At 48.1% G+C, this 22,594-nt stretch overlaps 1 protein-coding gene across 1 annotated transcript in view; it reads right to left on the reverse strand.

Annotated features, from left to right (window-relative positions):
* PCNX2 (pecanex 2) overlaps positions 1 to 22,594 on the reverse strand; it is a 263,859-nt gene that overhangs the window by 10,239 nt on the left and 231,026 nt on the right. The window contains exons 26-28 of the mRNA XM_024738160.1: positions 20,221 to 20,474; positions 12,357 to 12,590; positions 9,300 to 9,412 (exon numbers count right to left, since the gene is read on the reverse strand). Of these exons, the coding sequence (XP_024593928.1) occupies positions 9,300 to 9,412; positions 12,357 to 12,590; positions 20,221 to 20,474 (601 nt within the window). The remainder of the gene's footprint in view (positions 1 to 9,299; positions 9,413 to 12,356; positions 12,591 to 20,220; positions 20,475 to 22,594) is intronic.

Raw genomic sequence — 22,594 nt, forward strand, 5'->3', positions numbered from 1 at the left:
CAACCACCGCACCACCAGGGAAGCCCCCCCACCTTTTTTTTTAATGACTAGAGGATGAGGCACGATAGAGGGGATTAAAATGAATGACGGAAGGATTTCTCAGGCTGTCCGGGTTTTTATGTTTCTAGGCTTTTTGGCTTTGTTTCCATTTCCTGCATGTAATTAAGCATCGCCTGGGTGGAGAGCAGAGAGGTGCCCGAGGGACATCTTTCACGGTCTGGGTCCTTTACCTTTTGGATCAACGCAGGGAGTGGGTCTGGGAAAGCGACTCACCCTGTATTATGCGGAGGGAAAGAATGGTTCTTCCCTCATTCATCGCCTCGAGTTCCAGTGATACACTCAGTCCCAGCGTCCTCTAAACACCCTGGCCTCTGACATCCCTGAGCGGGAGTGTGGGCAGCTGTACGAGAACTAGCATCCCCGACGGGGTTGAACTGGGACAGAACGAGCAGGGACGTGTGTGCGGAAGACACGCTCCGAGGATGGAACTGAGAAGGATCTAATGAGCTGGCTCGCCAAGCAAGACTTTGGATCCAATGCAGCACGCCAGACCCACACGTCAGGGAAATAGCTCCACTGTTGGCTGCTGGAGCACATTGTTGCGAAACACCCCAGCATCATTAACCTCCTTCCAGAACTCCCTTGAGAGGGATGCCGGGGCTTGGAGTCAGAGCAGGCCGTGGGAAACGGGAGCAGCCAGGGTCTAGGCAGGTGGGGCAGATGCTGTGGCCTCGAGGAGCCCAGAACCTTCCAGAAAGAGTCCAGGAGGCAGCCCTCCTGAACAGGCTCCCCCGACACAGAACACAGACTTCCCGGAGCTGCCTGCGGTCCTGGGAGGGGAGGGGTGGGCCGCAGAGCCAGGCTGGAGCAGTGCAGATGCAGGGAGGGAAGCTTTGAAACGGTGCTAAGTGCTGTCACTGAAAATGGTGACAGCAAAATGCCCCTGTCCTCAGATAGGGGTGAAATCCTGAAAAGAGGGGGTTAAACGTGGGTGGGTTTTTTTTCTGGAAAGGATTAGAAGCATGCCTTGCTGCTTGCACACAGGCGTAGAGAAATCACTCCTCTCGATGTGGGGCTGGGGATGGTGGCAGAGGGAGATAGAGGAACCTGCACAGATGCCCAGAGCGACACGGGCAGATGCAAGAGGAGACCCGGAGAGTCAGCCCATCCTTTGCTCGGCGGCGTGTGAAAGCAGCCACAGGCCCGACTGCCCGGTCGGGAAAAGGCCCTTCCACGGGACCTCACTGAGTGCTTGTGAGCCCACCCCAGGTCCCCAACGGTAAATGCTTTACCGGCCCTTTCTATTTTCAGAGGAAAATGACACTTCGTGACGCTTACTGCTGTTCCATTAAAGTGAGCCTCAATGCACAAGTGAATCATCTATGAAACAGAATCACGGGCACAGAGAACAAACCACTGGTGGCCAAGGGGGAGGGGGACGGGGGGAGGGAAGGACTGGGAGTTTGGGATTAGCAGATGCAAACAATTATCTATAGGATGGATAAACAACAAGGTCCTACTGTAGAGCACAGGGAACTATATTCACTATCCTGTGATAATCCATAATGGAAAAGAATATGAAAAAGGATGTCTATGTGTGTATAACTGAATCACTTCGCTGTACAGCAGAAATTAACACAACATTGGAAATCAACTATATTTCAATTAAAAAAAAAGTTTTTTTTAAATGAGTCTCCATGTAGAAAACAAAGCCTCGGGTAGAATTCCACTAGACTGATGGTATTACCCCTAGCACCTTCAAGGTACAGGCATCCTAAAAGTAAGGGTGTTTCATTACCTGCCTTTTAATCTCAGGAGGATGAGGAGGAGGAAAGCAGAGATGTGACGAGCTGGAAGGCTCTGGCAGGCAGAGCACAGGTCTCCAGGTCGCCTGCAGCACATTGCTGACTTGGAGCATTAGCGGGCTTGGTCTTGTTAAGACTCTACTGAGAGATGACAGGCTCCCACCCCCAGGCCAACAGCTGGAGTGGGGAAACAGGGTTACATCTGAGTCGATCAAGGTTGGCCTTCGTGGGGACTAGAACAGCCACTGCCCGGCCCCCTAGCGCTGCCTTTATTTACTAAGTTTCTAGCACGTGTGCAGTGCCACGTAAGACCGGGCTTATCTCGGTGCTGCGGTCTGGCTCTCTACCTGTGGATGTAGAGATTGTCCCTGCACTGAGGACTGCTTGGCGACAAACTCTATAAAGGGCCTTCTGTACCTCTTCTGCTGCACTCAACCCATGTTCCATGGAGCCAGGACTTGAATCTTATGTCGCCGTCATAACTGTGTGTGCATGTGTGTATGTGTGCGTGTATGTGTGTACACGAGCATAGGTGCACGTCTGTGTGTGTGTGTGCATGCATGTATACTGTGCGTGTACACAGGTGCACGTTTGTGTGTGTGCGTGTGTACATGGGTGCACGTGTGTGTGCTCACACGTGTGTTGGAAAGGATGATCCAGCCTCCACCTCAGAGTGACTCTGCACCCCTGGCAGACACCAACGACCACCAAGCTGGGTCTTCGCGACACTCTGCTTGTACTGCCTCCTATTCTTTCTGGTTCTGACCCCACTTCCTATTCTACGATGACATAACCACTGGTGCTGCATAGATGAGAGGCTGGAGCCACCAGTACTTGAGCACAGTCACTCATAGCCTTCGTGGAAATGGCCACGTTCCAGCTGGAGGCTCCGGCTGTTGCCTGCAGTGCCAGCGGAAACTCCAGCCCCAGGTTAGCCTAAGGCTTATGCTTTAACGGGTCCCGCCCAATTCAGCATCCTCACCCATCACCTTTCACGGCAATGACAGCTTGAGGACGGCCAGTTGAAGCAAAGGTTGTTTTCACTCCTTGTATCGCATCTTTCTTTATCCACAGAGGAGTCCTCAGAGCTCTATGCTAGCCAGATGCTCCTTAAGCCCCTCGAAGCCCTACTTTTGTTCAAAATCACTGACCAACTCAGCCCAGTTTTCACCTGCACCCTCTCACTGGTTCCTGGCCCAAGGACATTTTGGCCCCCGGGGGACATCTGACAATATCTGGAGACATATTTTGGACGTCACAGCTGAAGGGGGTGATGCTCCTGGCACCCAGTGGGTAGAGGCCAGGCAGCAACGTCCAGGACAGTCCCCCCCCCAACAAAGAACCACACAGCCTAAAATGTGAATAGTGCCACTGCTGAGAAACCCTGCTCTCTCAGGAAAAAAAAAGTAGCATTCAAGATAGAGATTTTAAGTTTTGGACAATGGGTCATTATCTTGGGTGCAGCGTCAGTGAATCTGAGGATTCAGGTGGAAACAAGTCTAATGCTGGAGCCTGGGGCTGCTCGGGTGATCCTGAGGCACCAGGGGTGATTCTGGGGACCAGAACACCCAGACATTCCAGGGAGCCTGGGCAGGTTGGGCAAGGCTGGTCCAGGGCAGGGTGCACGGTGTTAGCTGGGTGATGGAGAGGGACAGAAATGATGCCCACCAGCACCCGGCCAGCGACGTGGAAAGAGAGGGGAAAAAAGGCACCTGGGGACTTCCCTGGTGGTCCAGTGGGTAAGACTCCATGCTCCCAGTGCCAGCGGCTCGGGTTCGATCCCTGGCTGGGGAACTAAGATCCCGCACGCCGCAACTAAGACCTGGTGCAGCCATAATAAATAAATAAATATTTTTAAAAGAAAAAGAAAAAAAGGCGCCTGCCAGCGCTTCTGTCCCTTGAGAAAGTCCCGCCAGATCCCTGCCCCTCTGGCAAGTGCCCTAAGATTAATCAATGTACCTCCTTGTACAATCCAGGTGCTTTTCAATCCAGCGTGCTGGCGCTCGGAACAAGTGGGTTTGGGCACAAGCTCTTCAGAGCTGAGTCTTGGTTTCCCACAGCCCTCGGGCTCTCCTGGACGTGAGCTCCACTGGTTTCAAAGCCAGATTTTATGGGGCTTGTTTTTCTGGTTCAGGTTCCCCAGCTGGGGAGCCCAATGTGGGCCTCAGATCCCTCGCTCCTCAGGGGGGACCCCCTCGGTGGTGACTCCCCTCCCACTTGTGGGTCGTCATACTGGAGGTGCAGGTTCTGACTGGACCGTGTCTCCACCCCTCCTACCCTTCTCGATGTGGCCTTTTCTGATATCCTTAGTTGCAGAAAATCTGTCCTGCTAGTCTTCTCAGGGATCGTTGTTCTATGTGATGTGGTAGGTTTGGTGTGATTGTGAGAACAGGTGACCTCAGAATCTTCCTACGCTGCCATCTTGACCTGAGCTGGACAACTTGATTTTAATCTCTGGTTCAGGACCGTGCGTCATGTTTACTTTATTCCTCTTCTAGATCCTGATTTCTGAGTTTCCTACCCCAGTCTGTCAGGCAGACCTCAGTCTTGTCTGCAAGAGGATTCACTATGACGTCTGGCCCTAGTGTGGGGTCTCGTCTCCAGCAGAAGGTCGGCAGGGAAACTGAGATTATGTCCGGGATTCCTGAAGAACGTGATTTTCCTCAGTCTGCTGTGGGTGAGAGCAGTGTGGACATGGTAGATGTGACCCCAGACTAGGACAGTGACCCCCCTGCCACAAGGTCATCTGTAAGGGCTCTCAGCCTCCAGCACAGGACATCTAGGGCTGGACTGTCTGTCATTTTTCAAGCTTACATTTATCTCGACATGTTCTATTCTCTTAGAAGCCTCGTTACTCCAAGAGTCAGTTAAATTTCTTCTTCAAGCAAACATGTTGCTGCTGTGGATACAGCCACCGTCTCACCTTTTATCTCTATAAATGGACCATCAGCTCCGATCCACTCATCACCTCTCATGTACCTGAAGACAGTCACCAAGCCATCTTTTAGCCCCTGTGGTCAGTGAAACTATCTTGATTTCCTCCTAAACATGCCTTTATATTTGTGTGCTCTTGTTCAGTAGGAGGCACAGTTCTACAAAGGGGATAGGCCCCGAACTCCAAATTAAAACCACTCTCAGGATTTGCTTGTCACAACCCTATTAACTCATCCTATCTCCGTAACATACGGACGTCTTATCTGAAGACACTTTACATACCTGTACTCCTTTGCTCACCTGCATTCAGCTTATCATTTAAGCTGATTCTCAATTTGCTCAGCCTATCTAATTTTTCGTGCGTGTATTTTTCTTCCTTGAGGATAGCCTATCAAACCTATGTCACTGCTGTGAAGACAAAATATTTCCCCAAGAAACCCATCAAATGAAGCAGAGCTTGTGACTTATGCTAGGCTGCTATATAAGACTTAATCTGTGGAGTAAGCGTTCAAAAACCATCTGTTAATCTTTAATACTAAATATGTGAGAATGACTTGTTAGGTGTCAGAAAGTACACTTAAGGGCATACTCCTGAGTTAAAATTATACGAGGATAAAGCATGCGCACACACACGCAGATCACGAGCCACTCCTACTTTGAACATGAATAAGATATTAGCAAAGTGAATCCATCATTGCATAGATGGAATGTATCGTGACCAAGTAGAGCTTATCTCAGAATTGTAAGGATGTTTTAATGAAGAAATCTACTCATATAACCTAGTACGTTAATAGATTTAAGAAGCATTTCATCTGAATGTGAGCCCTCAAACTTTGAAAGAATTCAACATCGTTTCCTGATGAAAGCTTTAGCAATCTACGAAGAGAAGGACACTCGTAACAATGAAGATGGTCTAATAGAATCCTAAAACAAACCTTATTTTTTAACGCTAAAATATGACACTCGTTCCCCATTAATGTCTGGATTAATATGAGGATGCTGTGTTAGACCGAATAATGGTCCCCCAACATGTCTATGTCCTAATCTCTGGAACCCGTGGTTATGTTACCTTACAGGGCACAAGGAATTTTGCAGATGTGATTAAATTGAGCATTTTGAAATGCGGAGATTTTCCTGGATTATCTGGGAGGGCCCAATGTAATCACAAGGATCCTCATAAGTAAAAGAAGGAAGTGGGTGAGGTAGAGTTTGTCAGAGAGAGATTGGAAAAGGCTACACGTTTGGCTGGGAAGATGGAGGAAGGGGTTGCTGGGATGCAGGCGGCCTCTAGAACAGGGGATGGATTCTCCCCTCAGAGCCTCCAGAAGGAATGCAGACACCTTGATTTTAGCCTAGTGAAACCCATTTTCTACTTTTGATCTCCAGAGCTGTAAGACAACTAATGTATGCTGCTGTAAGCCACCGAATTTGTGCTGAGTTGTTACAGCAGCAATTGGAAACTAACACAGACGCCCACCTCCAACTGGAGGTCAGAGCCAATGGAACAGGAGAAAGAACTGAGGTATAAATACAGGAAAGAAAAAGGCAAAATTGTCATTATTTGCAGATATGTCTTTTCAGCAGAAAATCAAATAGGATTAATTGAAATAATGTTTATAACAGAGTTCAGTAGAGGTGCCCAGGATGAAATCGGTATAAAAAAGCTAAATACAGTAAGTCCCCTACATACGAACGAGTTCCATTCCAAGAGCACGTTCGTTAAGTCCAATTTGTTCGTAAGCCCAACAAATTAGCCTAGGTACCCAACTAACACAATCGGCTCTCTAGTACTGTATTGTAATCGGTTTATAATACTTTCCACATAAATAATACATAAAAAACAAACACAGTACAGTAAAGTACACAAAAGCACAACCACTTGCAGAGGATGCACGCGCGTGACAATGTACGCCAGACACGTGAACTGACTTACGTGATTGGGCATGCGAACGCACGTTCGCGTCTTTGAAAGTGCGCAACTTGAAGGTTCGTACGTAGGGGACTTACTGTAACCTTCCTGTATACCAGCAGTAGCCAATTAGAAAAGGTGACAGGAAGAAAAGGATTTCATTCATGATCACAGTAAAACTATAAAATACCTAGAGACAAGTCCATAAAGGATTACAAATCTCCAAAAAAATGATAAACTATTATGGAAAGACATTCAAAAAACTGAATGATTACGAAGATACACCATATTATTGACTGATGTCCATTCTTTCCCCAAATTAACCTGTGAATTTAATATATTCTAAATCAAAATTCCAAATGAGGTTTATTTTATAAGGTATGAGTCTAAATTTCACCTGAGGAAAAAATGAGGAGTAGCAGGCCCACCATAAAAACAAGTGCACCTTGAAATACGGTACAGGACTGCTCAGGGAAGTGAATCAGTCCCAGATAATCAAATCTTTCCCTAGACTAGCAAGAGTATCGTTCCCAGATTTATCTCATCACTATGTTTGCAACAAGCAGAACCGACTTGGAGTATGAGAAGCTGTTTGAAACAAACAAACAAAAAATCCCATCAAAACAAGGCTGACCAAAGCAGCTGCTAGGAAAAAATAAATAAAACAGACCAAGTTAGATACAGCTGGATCAGGAAAATTGGAACAAGTAACACAAAGAACAAGATCGAAGAAATCTGAAAATATGTTGTACGGGAATGGAAAGAGTGAAATCGTTGAAGCATTTGTTTGCAATTGGTAAAGAAAACTTGAAATTTATTTAAAAAAAAAACAAAAAAACTTCCCATTGATCCAACAAAAGATTATGTGCTTGGATGCTGTGACTATCTGAAGACTCATTTTGTGATGTGGAGTCCAGAATCTTCTGAGGCCCTTCTCAAAGAGTATTCCCTATGTACAGAATTATAGGGGACTGTTTTACAAAGCCCACGAAGGAGGCTTCTGCTAGACTTTCAATCATCAAATTCAGTCCCAGCAGATGACCACAGAGGGAACTGCCTGGGTCTAGTATGAGGCTGAGTCAGGTAGGAGGGAAGAGAGGGGCTAGAAGCAGGTCAGCTTCTCCCCAGAGTATTTCCTAGAACACAGATCAACACAATACTTTAATTGGTGAGCATTTCTCATCTATGAGGAAAATCATAAAGTTCTGGGATGTGGGTGTTGAAAGACTAGCTGTCACGAATTCCAACCACCTTGGTTCTCACCTTTTCCTCTTAGTGACTCAAGGCTATAGCCTCCAGAGAGGGATGGAGGGACTGCCAACCACACCACGTCACCCCTTACCAATGCACACACGTCACGGAGGACGCCTGTCCGTGGCTCGCCAACAGGAATGACTCAGAGCCATCCCCTGCAGGAAGGGCATTCGGAAACACCTTCGACAAGTCTCCCTGGACTTGTTCACCCAAAGGCCAGGCACTGTGACGGCTGTTAAACAAGCACACATGTGGCTTTTGCCCTTAAGCAGCCTGTCATCCCACCTAATAACCCCCAAACACACTCAAGTAGGGTATCAGAAGGACCGCTTTGCAGAGCGCCGGATCAACCATACAACACAGACATCTTGAACAAAGTCCCAGTGAAGGAGAAACCACTACATAGAAGCTCTTTCTTTTTCAGCTCCCTGGGTCTGTATGATTCTCAGCCTTGGCTGCATGCTGGTGCACCCGGGGAGCCATAAAAAAGTCCCGATGTGTGGTCCACCCGCAGGGGTCGTGATGTGATCGCTCTGTCCTGGGCTAAGGCCTGGGCATCGGGATATGTACAAGCCCCTCGGGAGATTTTCATGTGCACCAATCAAGAGGCCTCTGACGGACAGGCAGAATCTAGAACATCTGGTCCACAGGGCTAACTACCAAAGGGGCAGCGTGTGAAACGGCCACCAGCCGGGGCTATGAGCAGGTGACCGATGAAATTCACAAGGGCGGTTCCCTGGAGAAGGAGGAGGTCGGGGCAAAGAGCACAGCTTCATCTGCGATGCCAGTTCAGGGGCTTGTGTGTGAAGGCAAGACCTCAGGGACCGAGGGTGAAGGAGGGTGAAAGGGGCCAGGAGAGGGTTTAAAGCTAAACACAAAATTGTTTTGTTCTTTAAGAAGAGAAACTTGTAGAAAGAGAGTTTGAAAAAAACAGGAGAAGCAGTATCCAGTCATCAAAGCCCCACAGAGTCAGGGCGGGGCAGGGGCTGGAGTTAAAGCACAGAAGTGACAATTTTCTTTTGTGAAGAAAAACGGGGGAAGGGAACTAACGTTTTTTTGCGCATTAATTCCGCCAAATACCAGGCTAGGCGCTTTGCATGCATGATTTCATTTAATCTTCCCAGAAAATTTGCAAGGAACCTTGTAACACAGAACAACGCCCTATACCCAGAATTCTGGGGTTTTGACTGTTCTGTATTACGGCTGTTTCTACATCTAATTCTCCAGATCACCGTGGTTAAAAAGTCTTCTCAGGGGCCCAACATGATTTATTAGGGAGAGAACACTCTGGAAGAAGTAGGAGCAGTCTAACTTTAAAATAAAGAAAATGATGGACAAAAATCCGTCCAACATATAAAATGCCAACTGGTGTCTGTGACAACTGTTTCCCCAGGTACCTGATGGCCATGTTGTGAGCCGCAGTCCCCAGAGCTCTCCTGCCCAGGATGCAGAGCGCGAACGACAAGGTCACCAAAGGAGAGTCCTCGTCACTGTCCAGGTGCTTCGAGGGCTGGAAGAACAAGGATGTTAATTCAGCTTTCACGTGGGTTCCAGACCAACAGACAACTAGAAATGCAGAGGCTTTCCCTGTGTCACCCACGGTGGTCACCCGGGCCCCATTAAAGTGACCTGACAGATGGGAAACTCTGCTTCCTGAGTTTCTCTTGAGGTTGGACGTGGAAAAAGAATTTAAATGGGGGGCTTCCCTGGTGGCGCAGTGGTTGAGAGTCCGCCTGCCGATGCAGGGGACACAGGTTCGTGCCCCGGTCCGGGAAGATCCCACATGCCGCGGAGCGACTGGGCCCGTGAGCCATAGCCGTGGAGCCTGTGCTCCGCAACGGGAGAGGCCACAACAGTGAGAGGCCCGTGTACCGCAAAAAAAAAAAAAAAAAAGAAAAATTTAAATGCAGAAACTACCTTAGGAAAGTAAAGGGACTAACACGAGGCTGGCTGGCCTGTTTCCCTGGAATTGTGCATATGGCACCTCGAGGTCAGGAAGATGGTGAGAGCTTGCAGTCAAATGAACCGCCACCTGACCCTGTGCAACGCCCACCTGAACCCTATTCAACGCCCACTTTAACCCTGTGCAACGCCCACCTTAACCCTATTCAATGCCCACCTTAACCCTATTCAATGCCCACCTTAACCCTGTCCAACGCCCACCTTAACCGTGTCCAATGCAGGGCACAGGCACACCAGCAGGGAGAGAAGAAGTATGGGAATCAAGTGCAAATGAGGGTTTTCTGTTGCCTCAACAACAAGAAGCCCACTGAGCTGACCATAACTCCAGCAATTAAATGAAGGGGGTCATCCATAGCTTAAAAAGAGGGGCATGGGGAGATGCAGAAGGAATTTAAACTTAAAGTCTCTTTTGCAAGAAAAGAGAAATAATTTCATTTTTATGAGCCAGCTGAGCAAAGAGGAGTGCCACCATTGTGGGGATAGCCAGGAAAATCAGTAGGTTCTTTGACTATTTCAGCCACCAGGAGAGGCTCGGCGTGGGTTAGGATCTCAGCACACATTCTTCTGGCTGCATCTGGAGGAAGCAGACTCTGCCACCTACTCTTCCTCCCACCTGTTTTCCATCACTCATGCAAAGGTCAAGGACCTGGGCTAGTGTCATAATTTGGTTTACCCTCTACAGGTCACACAACACACTTCATCAGCTGCCGAGAAGGCCATTTCAACTTGGACCTACCATTTCCTTCAAAGACACATTGCGAGAAGCTTTCCAAATCCTGAGAAGCAGACATGACCGACCCCCTCCACTTGCCTACCTCCCCTTTCTCCTCCTTGTCTGCTTCCTTGTCTTCCTTTTCTAAGATGTCAGTGTCCTTGGTTTCATTTCTAAGAGGCTGCTTTCATCTCCAGAGGTGTCCTCAGCACGTAACGATGCGTGCGCACCCACACACACACACAAACCTACGGGAGTAGCTTGGACTGTCTGATTGCTAAACAGAATGTGCTGGTCCACGATTCACGTTCAGCAAATCCTCTGCATTTCAGCACAGATATACTCTGTACAGAAATCTCAAAAAGTAACTCTAAACACAGAATTGTCCAGAGTTTTAAAACCGTGAAGGAGGCTTAACACTGCACTGACTCTGAACACAGTAAAGAGGAAAACGTACCTTCAAGGCCCCTTCACTGGAGACGTGGTATATGAATTCTTCCATTTCATTTTGCTTAATTGTTAAACAAACACTTATCCAAATACTAGTGTCCTGGGACTTCCCTGGTGGCGCAGTGGTTAAGAATCTGCCTGCCAATGCAGGCGACACGGGTTCGAGCCCTGGTCCAGGAAGATCCCACATGTCGCGGAACAACTAAGCTCGTGCACCACAACTACTGAGCCTGTGCTCTAGAGCCCATGTGCCACAACTAGTGAGCCTGCGCGCCACAACTACTGAAGCCTGCGCACCTAGAACCCATGCTCCACAGGAGAGGCCACCGCAATGAGAAGCCCGCGTACCACAAGGAAGAGTAGCCCCCCACTCGCCAAAACTAGAGAAAGCCCACACGCAGCAACGAAGACCCAATACAGCCAAAAATAAATCAAATAAATTTATATATATTAAAAAAAGCAAATACTAGTATCCTTCCTTGCCTCTATTTCATTATAGTCTATAGTATAAGAAAGAGATTATTAGAGAAATGCAGATCGAACCTACAATGAGGTATCACCTCACAGCAGTCAGAATGGCCATCATCAGAAAATCTACAAACAATAAACGCTGGAGAGGGTGTGGAGAAAAGGCGACCCTCTTGCACTGTTGGTGGGAATGTGAATTGATACAGCCACTATGGAGAACAGTATGGAGGTTCCTTAAAGAACTAAAAATAGAACTACCATATGACCCAGCAATCCCACTACTGGGCATATACCCTGAGAAAACCATAATTCAAAAAGACGCATGCACCCCAGTGTTCATTGCAGCACTATTTACAATAGCCAGGACATGGAAGCAACCTAAATGCCTATTGACAGACGAATGGATAAAGAAGATGTGGCACATATATACAATGGAATATTACTCAGCCATAAAAAGGAACGAAATTGGGTCATTTGTAGAGACATGGATGAATATAGAGACTGTCATACACAGAGAAGTAAGTCAGAAAGAGAAAAACAAATATCGTATATTAACGCATATATGTGGAATCTAGAAAAATGGTACAGATGAACCCGTTTGCATGGCAGAAATTGAGACACAGATGTAGAGAACAAACGTATGGATACCAAGGGGGGAAAGCGGCAGGGGGAGGTGGTGGGATGAACTGGGAAACTGGGATTAACATGTATGCACTAATATGTATAAAATGGATAACTAATAAGAACCTGCTGTGTAAAAAATAAATTAAATTTTAAAAAAAGAAAAGAGAGAGATGGTCTTTACAAGGCTCCTTGCTTTTTAAACTTACACTCAACTCTTCAGCCCCACTCCCCTACCTACCTCTTGCCTCTTCCGTGCACAGTACTGAATCCAGTCCAGATACGCGTTGCAGTAGCTGGCTCGAGTGACCCCCTGGAGACACGGGACATAGTCGTCATCGATGTTCATGTTGAACATTGCAAGGTCACGCTCAATGTAATGCCACTTGGCAAAGGGCTGCAGGGACTTGAGAAGGGATTCGTTTTTGATCCAGGAAAACAGTTTGGGGGATGTCACCATATAGTATATTATACTCTGCCAAGAGAAAGCAAGATTTTGAGCCCTTATAGCCATTCCAAAGCCAGAAAGACTTTTTCAACTATATTTCATAAAGTAAATCAACATCACGGAGGTATGAGACATGAGATCCCCACAGGCGGTATCATTTGTTTTTCCTGCTAGACTTTTTTTTTTTTTTGCGGTACGCGGGCCTCTCACTGTTGTGGCCCGTCCCGTTGCGGAGCACAGGCTCCGGACGCGCAGGCTCAGTGGCCATGGCTCACGGGCCCAGCCGCTCCGCGGCACGTGGGATCCTCCCGGACCGGGGCACGAACCCATGTCCCCTGCATCGGCAGGCGGACTCCTAACCATTGTGCCACCAGGGAAGCCCCCTGCTAGATTTAATGCACAGAACCCACTGGAGATGTTTTAAAATGTTCTCTCTTGAGAGTCAGTGGAGGGAAGAGGGACGTGAGAAGAGGAGAATGCTAGCAGAAAGTACCAGATCAGAATCTCCTTGGTGAGAAAGAATGACAGCCAGCGCCATCCTTTCTGAGAGATGCATACAAAAGCATCATGGTTTCTTTAGGCTTCCTGGAGGCCAGGCTGGGCTGACGCTGCTTGGACAGATCAGGGCACGTCCTCCTCCAGGGCCTCAGACAAAGTGTGTGTCATGAGCTAAAGCAACAAGGTACTTATGGAAAGTACTTATGATGTAAAATTGTTCACACACACACACACACACACACACACACACACACACGCACACACACACACACGTATACATAATCCTGGGTACCCAGACAATGGACATCTGTGATGTCTTCAAAAATAACCCATGTGTCCTCCTTCATCAGACATTCCACTTATGAATCCAACTGGGGAAAACGCCACCTTCGGGCTTTATGATTCTGAGCTACAGATTTATTGAAAGCCATCTTATAGTTTTCGAATGAGTTCATCCTTCAAGAAGGCTAGCATCCAGCCTGGAGAAGTAAACACGTGACAGAGAAAAAGAAAAATCCAAGTCTGCTGTGGACACATCAGGAACAGACGGTAGCATCTACGGACAAGTCCCTTGCCACCCCACTCCACTCGCGTTATCACTGGAAAAGGGAAGTGGCTGGTGCCACCGGGGCTGAGGTGGGTCCGGGAACACAGCTTGCATCCTGTATGCAAACCGAGAGTGACGGGAGGGGCAGGGGCGGCGTTTGATGCAAAGAAGGCAGTGGCTCGTGCTCCCGTAGAATCCAACCCTTCTCCGATTATAAAAGGCATTCTGGCCAGGCGAGAAGACAGAAAGTAATGCACACGGGATGAACGTGAGCAGGGCTTCGGCGACGGCGGTGAGTGGGCAGAGGGGCCCTTTGCTAGGCAGCATCCCCCAGCTCCCCTTCTCTTCCTCCCTTTAGCTGGGACGGGAAATCCAGAGCACCGAGGTCAGAGGTTGCCGAGGTGCCTGATTTCAGGTTACTGCAGGAGTCTGAATGCTGAGCGGACAGACACAAGCGGTCTCTGGATTTGGGCAAAACCACGGCAAATGCCTGACTCAGCCTCTCTCTGCTGTTAGGACCGAGCGCAGCCTGCACGTTGGAGAAGGCTCATCTGTGGCTCGTGGTGTGTGGTCTTCCTTCTTTGGGGCATAATCTCTGTTAGGCTCCATCATCCACCTGACCCCCAAGCGGGGGGGCGGAAGCATGAAGTCCGCAGACAATAAGCAAAATTCAGTAGTTCACATGTTTCCCCAACCTCTGCAGCTTTGCGTCCAAGCAGCACTGCTGGCCTTAGGAAACCCCTTCAGGGGAGGGAGGGAGGGAGAGAAGGAGGGAAGGAAAGAGGAAACAAGGAAGAGGCCAGGGGAAGCTGAAAGCAGAGGGGCAAAAGACAGAGGCGCTAATCACGGCCACTCTTCATCACTGTTTTGAGGTTTAAAATGAGATCATGCATATGAAGCGCTTAGCACCTGGCCTGGCACATGGGACGTGTGCAAAAATCATAATTATCACCCTATCCTTGGCATCTATGACTTACGCACCCCGCAAGCTTGAGGCCCAGGGCGGGCAGCAGTAGCAGAGCTCAGGAGAGGTTTCGAGCAGGGGATTCAGAAAAGCGGAGACAGCTGAATCTCCCATGGTCACCAGAGTGCACATCTAATATTCAAATACGTAAATCAAGACTCTGGAGGGTGTTCTATTTTCTACCAGCGGGCGGGGTAACTTAAAGCTTCTATGAGGTAGACGGTCTAAGTGCTCGGTCCAAAGTCACGAGTCAGAGAGGAAACGTGACAGCGATCAAAGGCACGGCTTCTCAGCTGACAATTACAAAAGCAAGACGGAAATCCGGTCTGTCTAAACACCTGGCTCGAGCAAACATCTGGTCGAGTTTTTCCTCGATATGTCCTAATCACGTGTACCAGACAGAAATAACAAACAAAAATGGAAAGCTGAGCGTTAACCTTTTCACTCGTTTCTAGGGGAGGAATGAAAATAACCCCTCCGCCGATGAAATCAGAATAGTTAACAAGGACTTTGAATCCCAGAGGCTCGAACTCCCTCCTCTACTTCTGGCAAATTCTTGCAGCGTTGGCTTCGGAGTGGAACGCTTGGCTTTCCCTCGGAGTCAGTACCAACTCCTCTCACTGGGAGGAAACAGAACCACTCCAACTGGCTGCAAACCGTACCCCATTTCCCCTTTATTTAGGCAGCAATTCTGTCAGTGAACGGTGTGAAATCCTTCAGAATCTGTCAGGAGGAAACGGATCTCACACTAAGTCAAACTGCTAAGTCAGGATGGTGACATTAACTGACTGCATGGAACCTGATCCGTGTTGAAAGCAGGGCCTCTTCTGAATTAATTCACCGTATCTGGCTCCTCTAGCAGGGATCCTCCTGGCCTCTCACTTTCATCGTAGATCAGCATATTCTCCCAGACAGCAGTGCATTCTAAGAGGGGGACCTGGCAGGCAGGCCCACATCCTCGGGTACTTTCCACCATATCCTGCAGGGCAGGTGATAAGCGTATCTCCTTTCTAAGAGCTGTGCAGAAACAATGGTGGCTGGGAAAGCAGGCCCTCACAGAAAGCTGATTTCTTGACGGCTAGAGGGTTTTAATCACTAATGAATGGAGGAGAGATGAACGAGGCACCAGGGAAAACCTCCAGTCGTCAGAAAGGAAATGATTTCAAATATATTCCTAGAGGGTGGGGAGAACTGACCCAGTTTATTACGAGATTTTTTTAAAAAATCCTTTTGTGCAAAGGAATTATTCCAAGCTTTTCTTTCTGTCCAATAAAAAGAATAAAAAGAATGAAACCAAACCCCTGAAACTTGTAGCAGTTCAGGGCTACAAAGGCAGTTTCGTTCACTGAGTAGCCTAGGCCAAAGAAGAAACAAAAATTTTTTTATTGGAGTATAATTGCTTTACAATGTTGCATTAGTTTCTGCTGTACAACGAAGTGAATCAGCTGTATGTACACATATATCCCTTCCCTCCCACCACCCCGATCCCACCTATCTAGGTCTTCACAGAGCACCGAGATATAGCTCCCTGTGCTATACAGTGGACTGACATATATTCATTTGGTTTTACCTTAAAGTGCTGTTTTTTCTGTCATCATAGGCACTCAGCACTCCTGAAATTTCCTTGAACTAACTGTACCAGGGAGATGAGTAGACTTTCTGAGCTGCCGGTCCCCGAAGGGTAGGAAGGCACTGAGCGTGATGTTTACAGAAAGTCTCGTGTGAACAGGCCTTACTGGTGCTGATGTGAATTACCAGGAGGTACCATGAGATCTGTCTGCCCCCAAATCTCAGCCTCTCCTGAGCACTGATTCTGTTTCCATTGAGCACAAATGTCTATAGTAGTCCCCAAGCCTAGTTGCATATCAAATCACCTAGGGAACTTAGTTCAAAATATAGGTGTTCGGGGCACTCCCCAGGTGCAGAGAATGGGAATTTCTGGGTAGGACGTGGCAATCTGTAATGATCTGGCTGGCTGGGGGATCCTGAGGCCGCAGGTCTGTCCCCTGGCTCCTGTGAATCATCCGATGGGTCACAAACCACCGACCACAAGCCCACTGTCTCCCGGCGGATTCTGGGGGCCTCCCTCAGCCCTCCACTACTCACACGTTATCCTGGGTTTGTTTATCAGATTGCAAACTGTCATTTTAGAAAACGTATAGGGAATCAGGAGGCATGTTGCCAGGAGTTAGCATTACCGAGTCCAAGCTCACTCTGCTCGCCACACGACAGGCCAATAAATCGGGAGACGAGGTGCTGAGGCAGGGAATACGACTTCATTCGGAAAGCTGACAGACTGAGAAGATGGCAGACTAAAGTCTCGAAAGAACCATCTTATCGGGGTCTGGATGCCAGTTTCTTTTATAGCACAGAGAGGGGGAGGGGGTGAGGAAGTAAAGTAAAAAGGCCATAAGTTTTGCAAATATCCCCTGGAATGGCCAGCCTCGGGCAGGGGGTGTGTTAATTTCTTCTTTCTTGCAGCCATGCACAGGTGGACAGGGGCCGGATGTTGCCCTGAACAAAGGCACTTTGGTTTAATATCTAGGCAGATGGGCAGGGTTCCCTGAGGCGGGCCATTATGTATAGACAGGATCCTTTTAGTGAACCAAAGCAGCGGAAAGCAAAGGTTAAAGTAACAGAAACAGATCCAACATGGAGTCCGATTTAGCTATTCCCTGTAACATTAGGAGAGGAGGACTGTGAAGAGAGAGTGAGAGACATCAAAAGGCAGGTCCTGGCATGGAGCACCCCCAGGCTTCTGGAAAAGCCAAGCAGGTGGACCCAGAGGGGGCACCTCAGCTCTTCGTTCTCCCCTCTCACCCACTCGGCGACCTGCTGGACCCATCATGTGAGGCCTGTCTGTCCACACGTCTGGCCCATGGAAGAGCCGTCTACGGGGAGCTCCAGATTCACAGGGACGTGGCTCAATCTTGAACTCCATCCTCACCACTAACGCCTGGAGCAGATCCTGCAGACTCTTGCCTACACTGGGATCTCGTCCGTCCAGACTGGATGGTTCAGATTCTGCATTACCTGGAACCTTCGTCCATCTAAAAACTACGGGCACCTCCACAGGTAAGTCATCACACTCAGGTCTGGGGACCCACAGAGGGAGCAGCGAGTTGCCAGAAAGGAAAGAGAAAAGGTTTCAGAGGACGGGGAGGCACATGGCAGCCCAGACCCCAGGGAGGATGTGAGGGGGAGCTGCCCTGGGAGCTCAGGTTGAAAGAGCAGCGCAGGAAGAGGGGGCTGGGATGCAGCCATGCATGCGTAGGAAAGGGTGGGGAGTGGAAAGCCCAACAGAGATAGCAGCAGAGGGCTCTGGCGGCACACAGACAGCCTTGTCCTGTTCTTCCAGTCTTTTTTATCGATGGCTGTTCAGCACTTGCTTGTGTTTTCGGTGTTTTCACGAGAGGAGCTAAGCTCAAGGTCCTTCTCCTCCGCCATCTTGAATTGCCCCTTCTGTTCTGCCCTGTTTTTCAGGCACCAAGGAGACATGTGGCTCCGGGGCCCATCCATCTGGCCCATCTAGACTGCTGTCCCCAGCTGCCACCTCGGAGTAAGCTCCCAGCCCTGGCACGGCTGCTGTCGGCCCCTGGATCTAGCCCCCCTGCAATGACCCCATCCTGTTGCCACCTAGAACTAAAGCGGGTCCTCAAGGGACCCTCTCCTTTGGGAGGGAGGCACCAGAGAGAGCTGGTTGCCATTTAACATTTGTTCTCCCCTTTTTCCATGACACACAGTTTCTGTCTCGGTTCATGGCTGCCCAGAATACCCTTTCTAGATCCCCCTCGAAGCTGGCATATGACAATCTCTTCTGGCCAATGGGACACAGCTACAGTATACTGTGGTACCTTTCAGGAACCTCCTTTTCTTTAAGAAAAAAGAAAAAATCTATTATTTATTTAGGCTGCGCCGGGTCTTAGTTGCGGCATGCAGGATTTTCATTGCTGCGTGCGGGCTCTTAGTTGCGGCATGCATGCGGGATCTAGTTCCCTGACCAGGGATCGAACCGGGGCCCCCTGCATTGGGAGTGCAGACTCTTAACCACTGGACCACCAGGGAGGTCCCTCAGGAAACTTCTTAAGGAATAGCTTGTGCATGCCCTTGGCCTTCACTTTCTGTGTCCCTCTCTCCATCCATTTAAGCCTTAAGATGGGGGAGACACTAAAAATGGTGGAGCTGGGAGCTGGAAGGGACCTTGATCCCTGAGGACTTGGAGAAGAGCTTCTTTTACGTGTGAGAGGAACACACTTCCTGCGTGCGTGTGCCACTGGCATTTCACGGCCCACTGCCAAGTCAATACCAGCTGATAGACCCAACTTCCCAAGAGTTGACTCTATGAAAAAGTTCTTGGGTCTCAGATATAACGGCCAAGGGAACAAACATGGAGTGGTGTAGCAAAAGATCACAACTTCCTGGTTCACTTCCCGAATCTTCCCCAGTTTGTGTGAGGCTGGGCAAACATTTATCATTTTGTGTGAGGTCTGGATGTAAAGTTTTGCATCCCTCTAGCACACACGAAGGTGGTGAGCACGAACTCCTCAAGCTGTTTTAAATATTCTGCTATAGAACATCTCTGTCGCACCAACATCTCTTGCTGCAACAACCTTGGGGTGGAATCATTAGGAGTTCTTTAACCTTCTGATTTTCATCGTCTGAATTCTACTTCCTGAACAATTTAGCAGCTATTGCTGCAGACGCTGGGGCTCCCCCCAGGAGTTATTTCCAATTTCTAAACATGCTCCTTTTTCGTTGATGGAAATTCCTGAAATTTCAGGCGCCCGTGTTACCTTTCCATTTTGTTCTTTCCTTATTTCTGCTGGACCACTTGTCTCAGCCTCAGCTGGCAGAGAGTTTGGGGTCTCAGGTGGATGAGCTTCTTCCTTGTGAACGGCATTAAAATGTGGACCCCTCTGAGGACCACCCAGGGCTTTCACCATGCAAAGTAGTCCCTCAGAATAGGCGCCAGCACAGACACCCTCAGCCACAGACACCCTCGCCCGTCCCGTCCCCCTCAGAAAACACTCTCGCCCCTATTATCATGCTGCATCCTTGGTCAAGTCTCACGTAAGTCTCCTCTAGGAGACTTATTCAAAACCAGCGCATGTTCTGAGGCTGAATACAGGTTGAGCAGAGGTAGGTACCGAGCAACTGAAAAAATGTACTAGTCCCCGTACGAGTAAGTAAGAAAAGGCTGTCATAGCTAATCCTGATTGGATCATTTAACTCTACTTTTGCATTTTTATCACGAGCTTAAAAAATTAACTCTGGTTCTAAAAGGTAAAAATTTGCAGAGCCTCTAAATTGACCCTTATAACTCGTAAATATTGAGGTCTGGTCATATTTCCAGGATGTTTCCATTTGTCAACCAACTCATGTGGTGTTAAAAGTGGAGAAGAAGGTCCGGGCAAGAAAAGAGACTACCTCTTCGTGCCCAGGCTTAGGATAGGACTTGGGGCATGCATGTCAGGCCAACCCAAAGCCCTCGAGGCTTTTTCACGAAACCGGTGGCTCTGAAACCTAGCTAAGCCTCTGATGCACAAGCTGTGGAGAAGCTTCCTAAGCTCTTTACAAAGCTTTCCAGGAGCCTCTGGAGCCAGCCCAGCATCATTACTCAGACAAGGGTCTGGGACCCGGAGCGATACCTTGATGTAGTATCGGATGAGGATCCTTCGGAGGTCAAAAACCTGCAGCATGGTGGCCGCGTTGTTGTCCATGATGCTGTAGCCCTCCAGGATGTACTGCGCTCGCGTGATCTCCCAGGTGAGCCAGCGGAGGTTAAAGGCGGCATTGCAGGACAACAGGTGGAGCAGGTGACCTGGTTTGCAGCAGCAGCAACCTCTGTCATCCTCATCGCCCTCTGTGATGGCTTCCACCTCCCTCTGCTGGCAGTAGGTTCCTGGCAGAGTAACAAACACGATGGCAGTTGTAAAGAGGTCGTAGGATAATCTTCGTTTCGAATGGATTTTCCCCTTGCCCTTATTGAGGGAAAGATGCTGAAGAGAGCTTAGAAATCAGGAGATTTGTGTAGTTCTTAGTTCAAACAAGTGCCCCCAAATAAGTCACCGATCTTACAATCATTAATGCTTTTTTCTTTTGCTTTTTTTGTTTTGGCCACGCGGCATGTGGGATCTTAGTTCCTGGACCAGGGCTCCAACCCACGCCCCCCTGCACTGGAAGCACAGAGTCTTAACCACTGGACTGCCAGGGAAGTCCCATAATCATTAATTCTTTTATTCATCCATATCCCTTCTGATTCTCATCTCCTCCTGTTTTTTTTTTTGTGTTAGAAGAGACACATTCTCATGGTGGTCGTGGATGAGAATGGCCAAAATGCAGGATGGTTATATCCTTGAGTTCCCCTTTCCAGAAACCTGCAGGTCACGGCTAAGCAGACAGGAGGCTAAAGAAAGTGGCAGGTGGAAAGGTCTGAGAGCAGCTAGGTGCATGTTGAAGTGTTACCAGGAGGGGTGTCCTGGAAGAGCTTCACAGCCAAGTGCACCACCTCATCTCCCATGTCTGTGAGCACTGGGTGAGCCAAACGTATTTCCAAAGGAGCTAGTTCTAAAAACATAGGATAACGGGTGTCAATGATCTTTGCTGAATGAGACACCATGTCGTCTTTAATATTTTTGTTAATGATTTGAGGGGAAACATATACAGTATGTTAATGACGTGAGATTACTGGTACCTCCTGGAATGCAGAGTTACAATCTAAGGACGTCTCGCCAAACGGCTTTGGCAGACTGAAACTAATACATCGAAAATCAGTAGAGGGCTTCCCTGGTGGCGCAGTGGTTGGGAGTCCGCCTGCCGATGCAGGGGACGCGGGTTCGTGCCCCGGTCCGGGAAGATCCCACATGCCGCGGAGCGGCTGGGCCCGTGAGCCATGGCCGCTGAGCCTGCGCTCCACAACGGGAGAGGCCACAGCAGTGAGAGGCCCACGTACCGCAAAAAAAAAAAGAAAGAAAGAAAGAAAGAAAATTAGTAGAAATAAACGGAATGTCCTCCATCTTGGTTCAAAAAACCAGGCACACAGTTCATTAATATATAGTAGCATACTTAACAAATACTGTGGTAGCTTCTTTAAACATGAACCCGAACTAGGATAACACTTGAAAACTAAATGTGATCTTGATGCGACCAAAACCAAGGGACAGCAAGCGTCAGAACAGACTTCGTGTTATTCCTTTGGATGCTACGCATAAAGGGTTACTGATAAAACGAAATAAAACTAGATGATTTGGGCAAGTTACACTTTCTCCATTAAAAAATAATAATAATACTGATTTGAACAAGATCATACAGATTGTTAGTTACATGTCAAGAAAGCTACAGGGTTGTAAAATAACTCAAATTATGTTACTGAAGAATGACTAAAAGATCCAGGGACTTTGACTTTGCATAAAAGAAGACTTCAGGGGAGACAATGGTCGTCTTCAACAACTATCTGAAGGGCTGTGGTGGAAATGTGAACTTGATCTTCTCTGTAGTCCCAGAGGGCATCATTATGACCAATGGGAAAAAGCTTCAGGCTCTAGCGTTTACTATAAAACAAAGGTCATTTTAACAACTATGAGTCCAACAGTGAGATGGGCTGCCCTAGGAGGATAAGAGGATAAGGAACGAATTAAAGATGACAGGACAGTGGTAACAGGTGCTAATAACCGCAAGTACAAACCACTTAAACCAAAGTCATGGTGAAGAGAAGAAAAGAAACGAGAGAAGATGGGAAGGACAGCCAATCAACTGGGGTCGTTTTTATTGGCTGTGGTGGTGGTGGCTTGTATCTTTATCAAGATAATTGAGTCCTTAGTTATTGACAGAAGGAAAAAGGAAGCACAAAAAAAGTAAGTTTTTCTCTATGAATTGCTTTAGTTGTACCCCATCAATTTTTTTATATTGTGTTTAAAATTTTCATTCGGGTAAATTGTTTTGTAACTCACCTACTCAGTTTTTATTCCTTACAGCTCTGTTATTAGGTGTATGCGTATTTAGGACTGTTTTGTCTTCTTGATG

This window comes from Neophocaena asiaeorientalis, unplaced genomic scaffold, assembly GCF_003031525.2.
Source record: "Neophocaena asiaeorientalis asiaeorientalis breed wild unplaced genomic scaffold, Neophocaena_asiaeorientalis_V1.1 scaffold436, whole genome shotgun sequence".
NCBI classification, from domain to species: domain Eukaryota; kingdom Metazoa; phylum Chordata; class Mammalia; order Artiodactyla; family Phocoenidae; genus Neophocaena; species Neophocaena asiaeorientalis.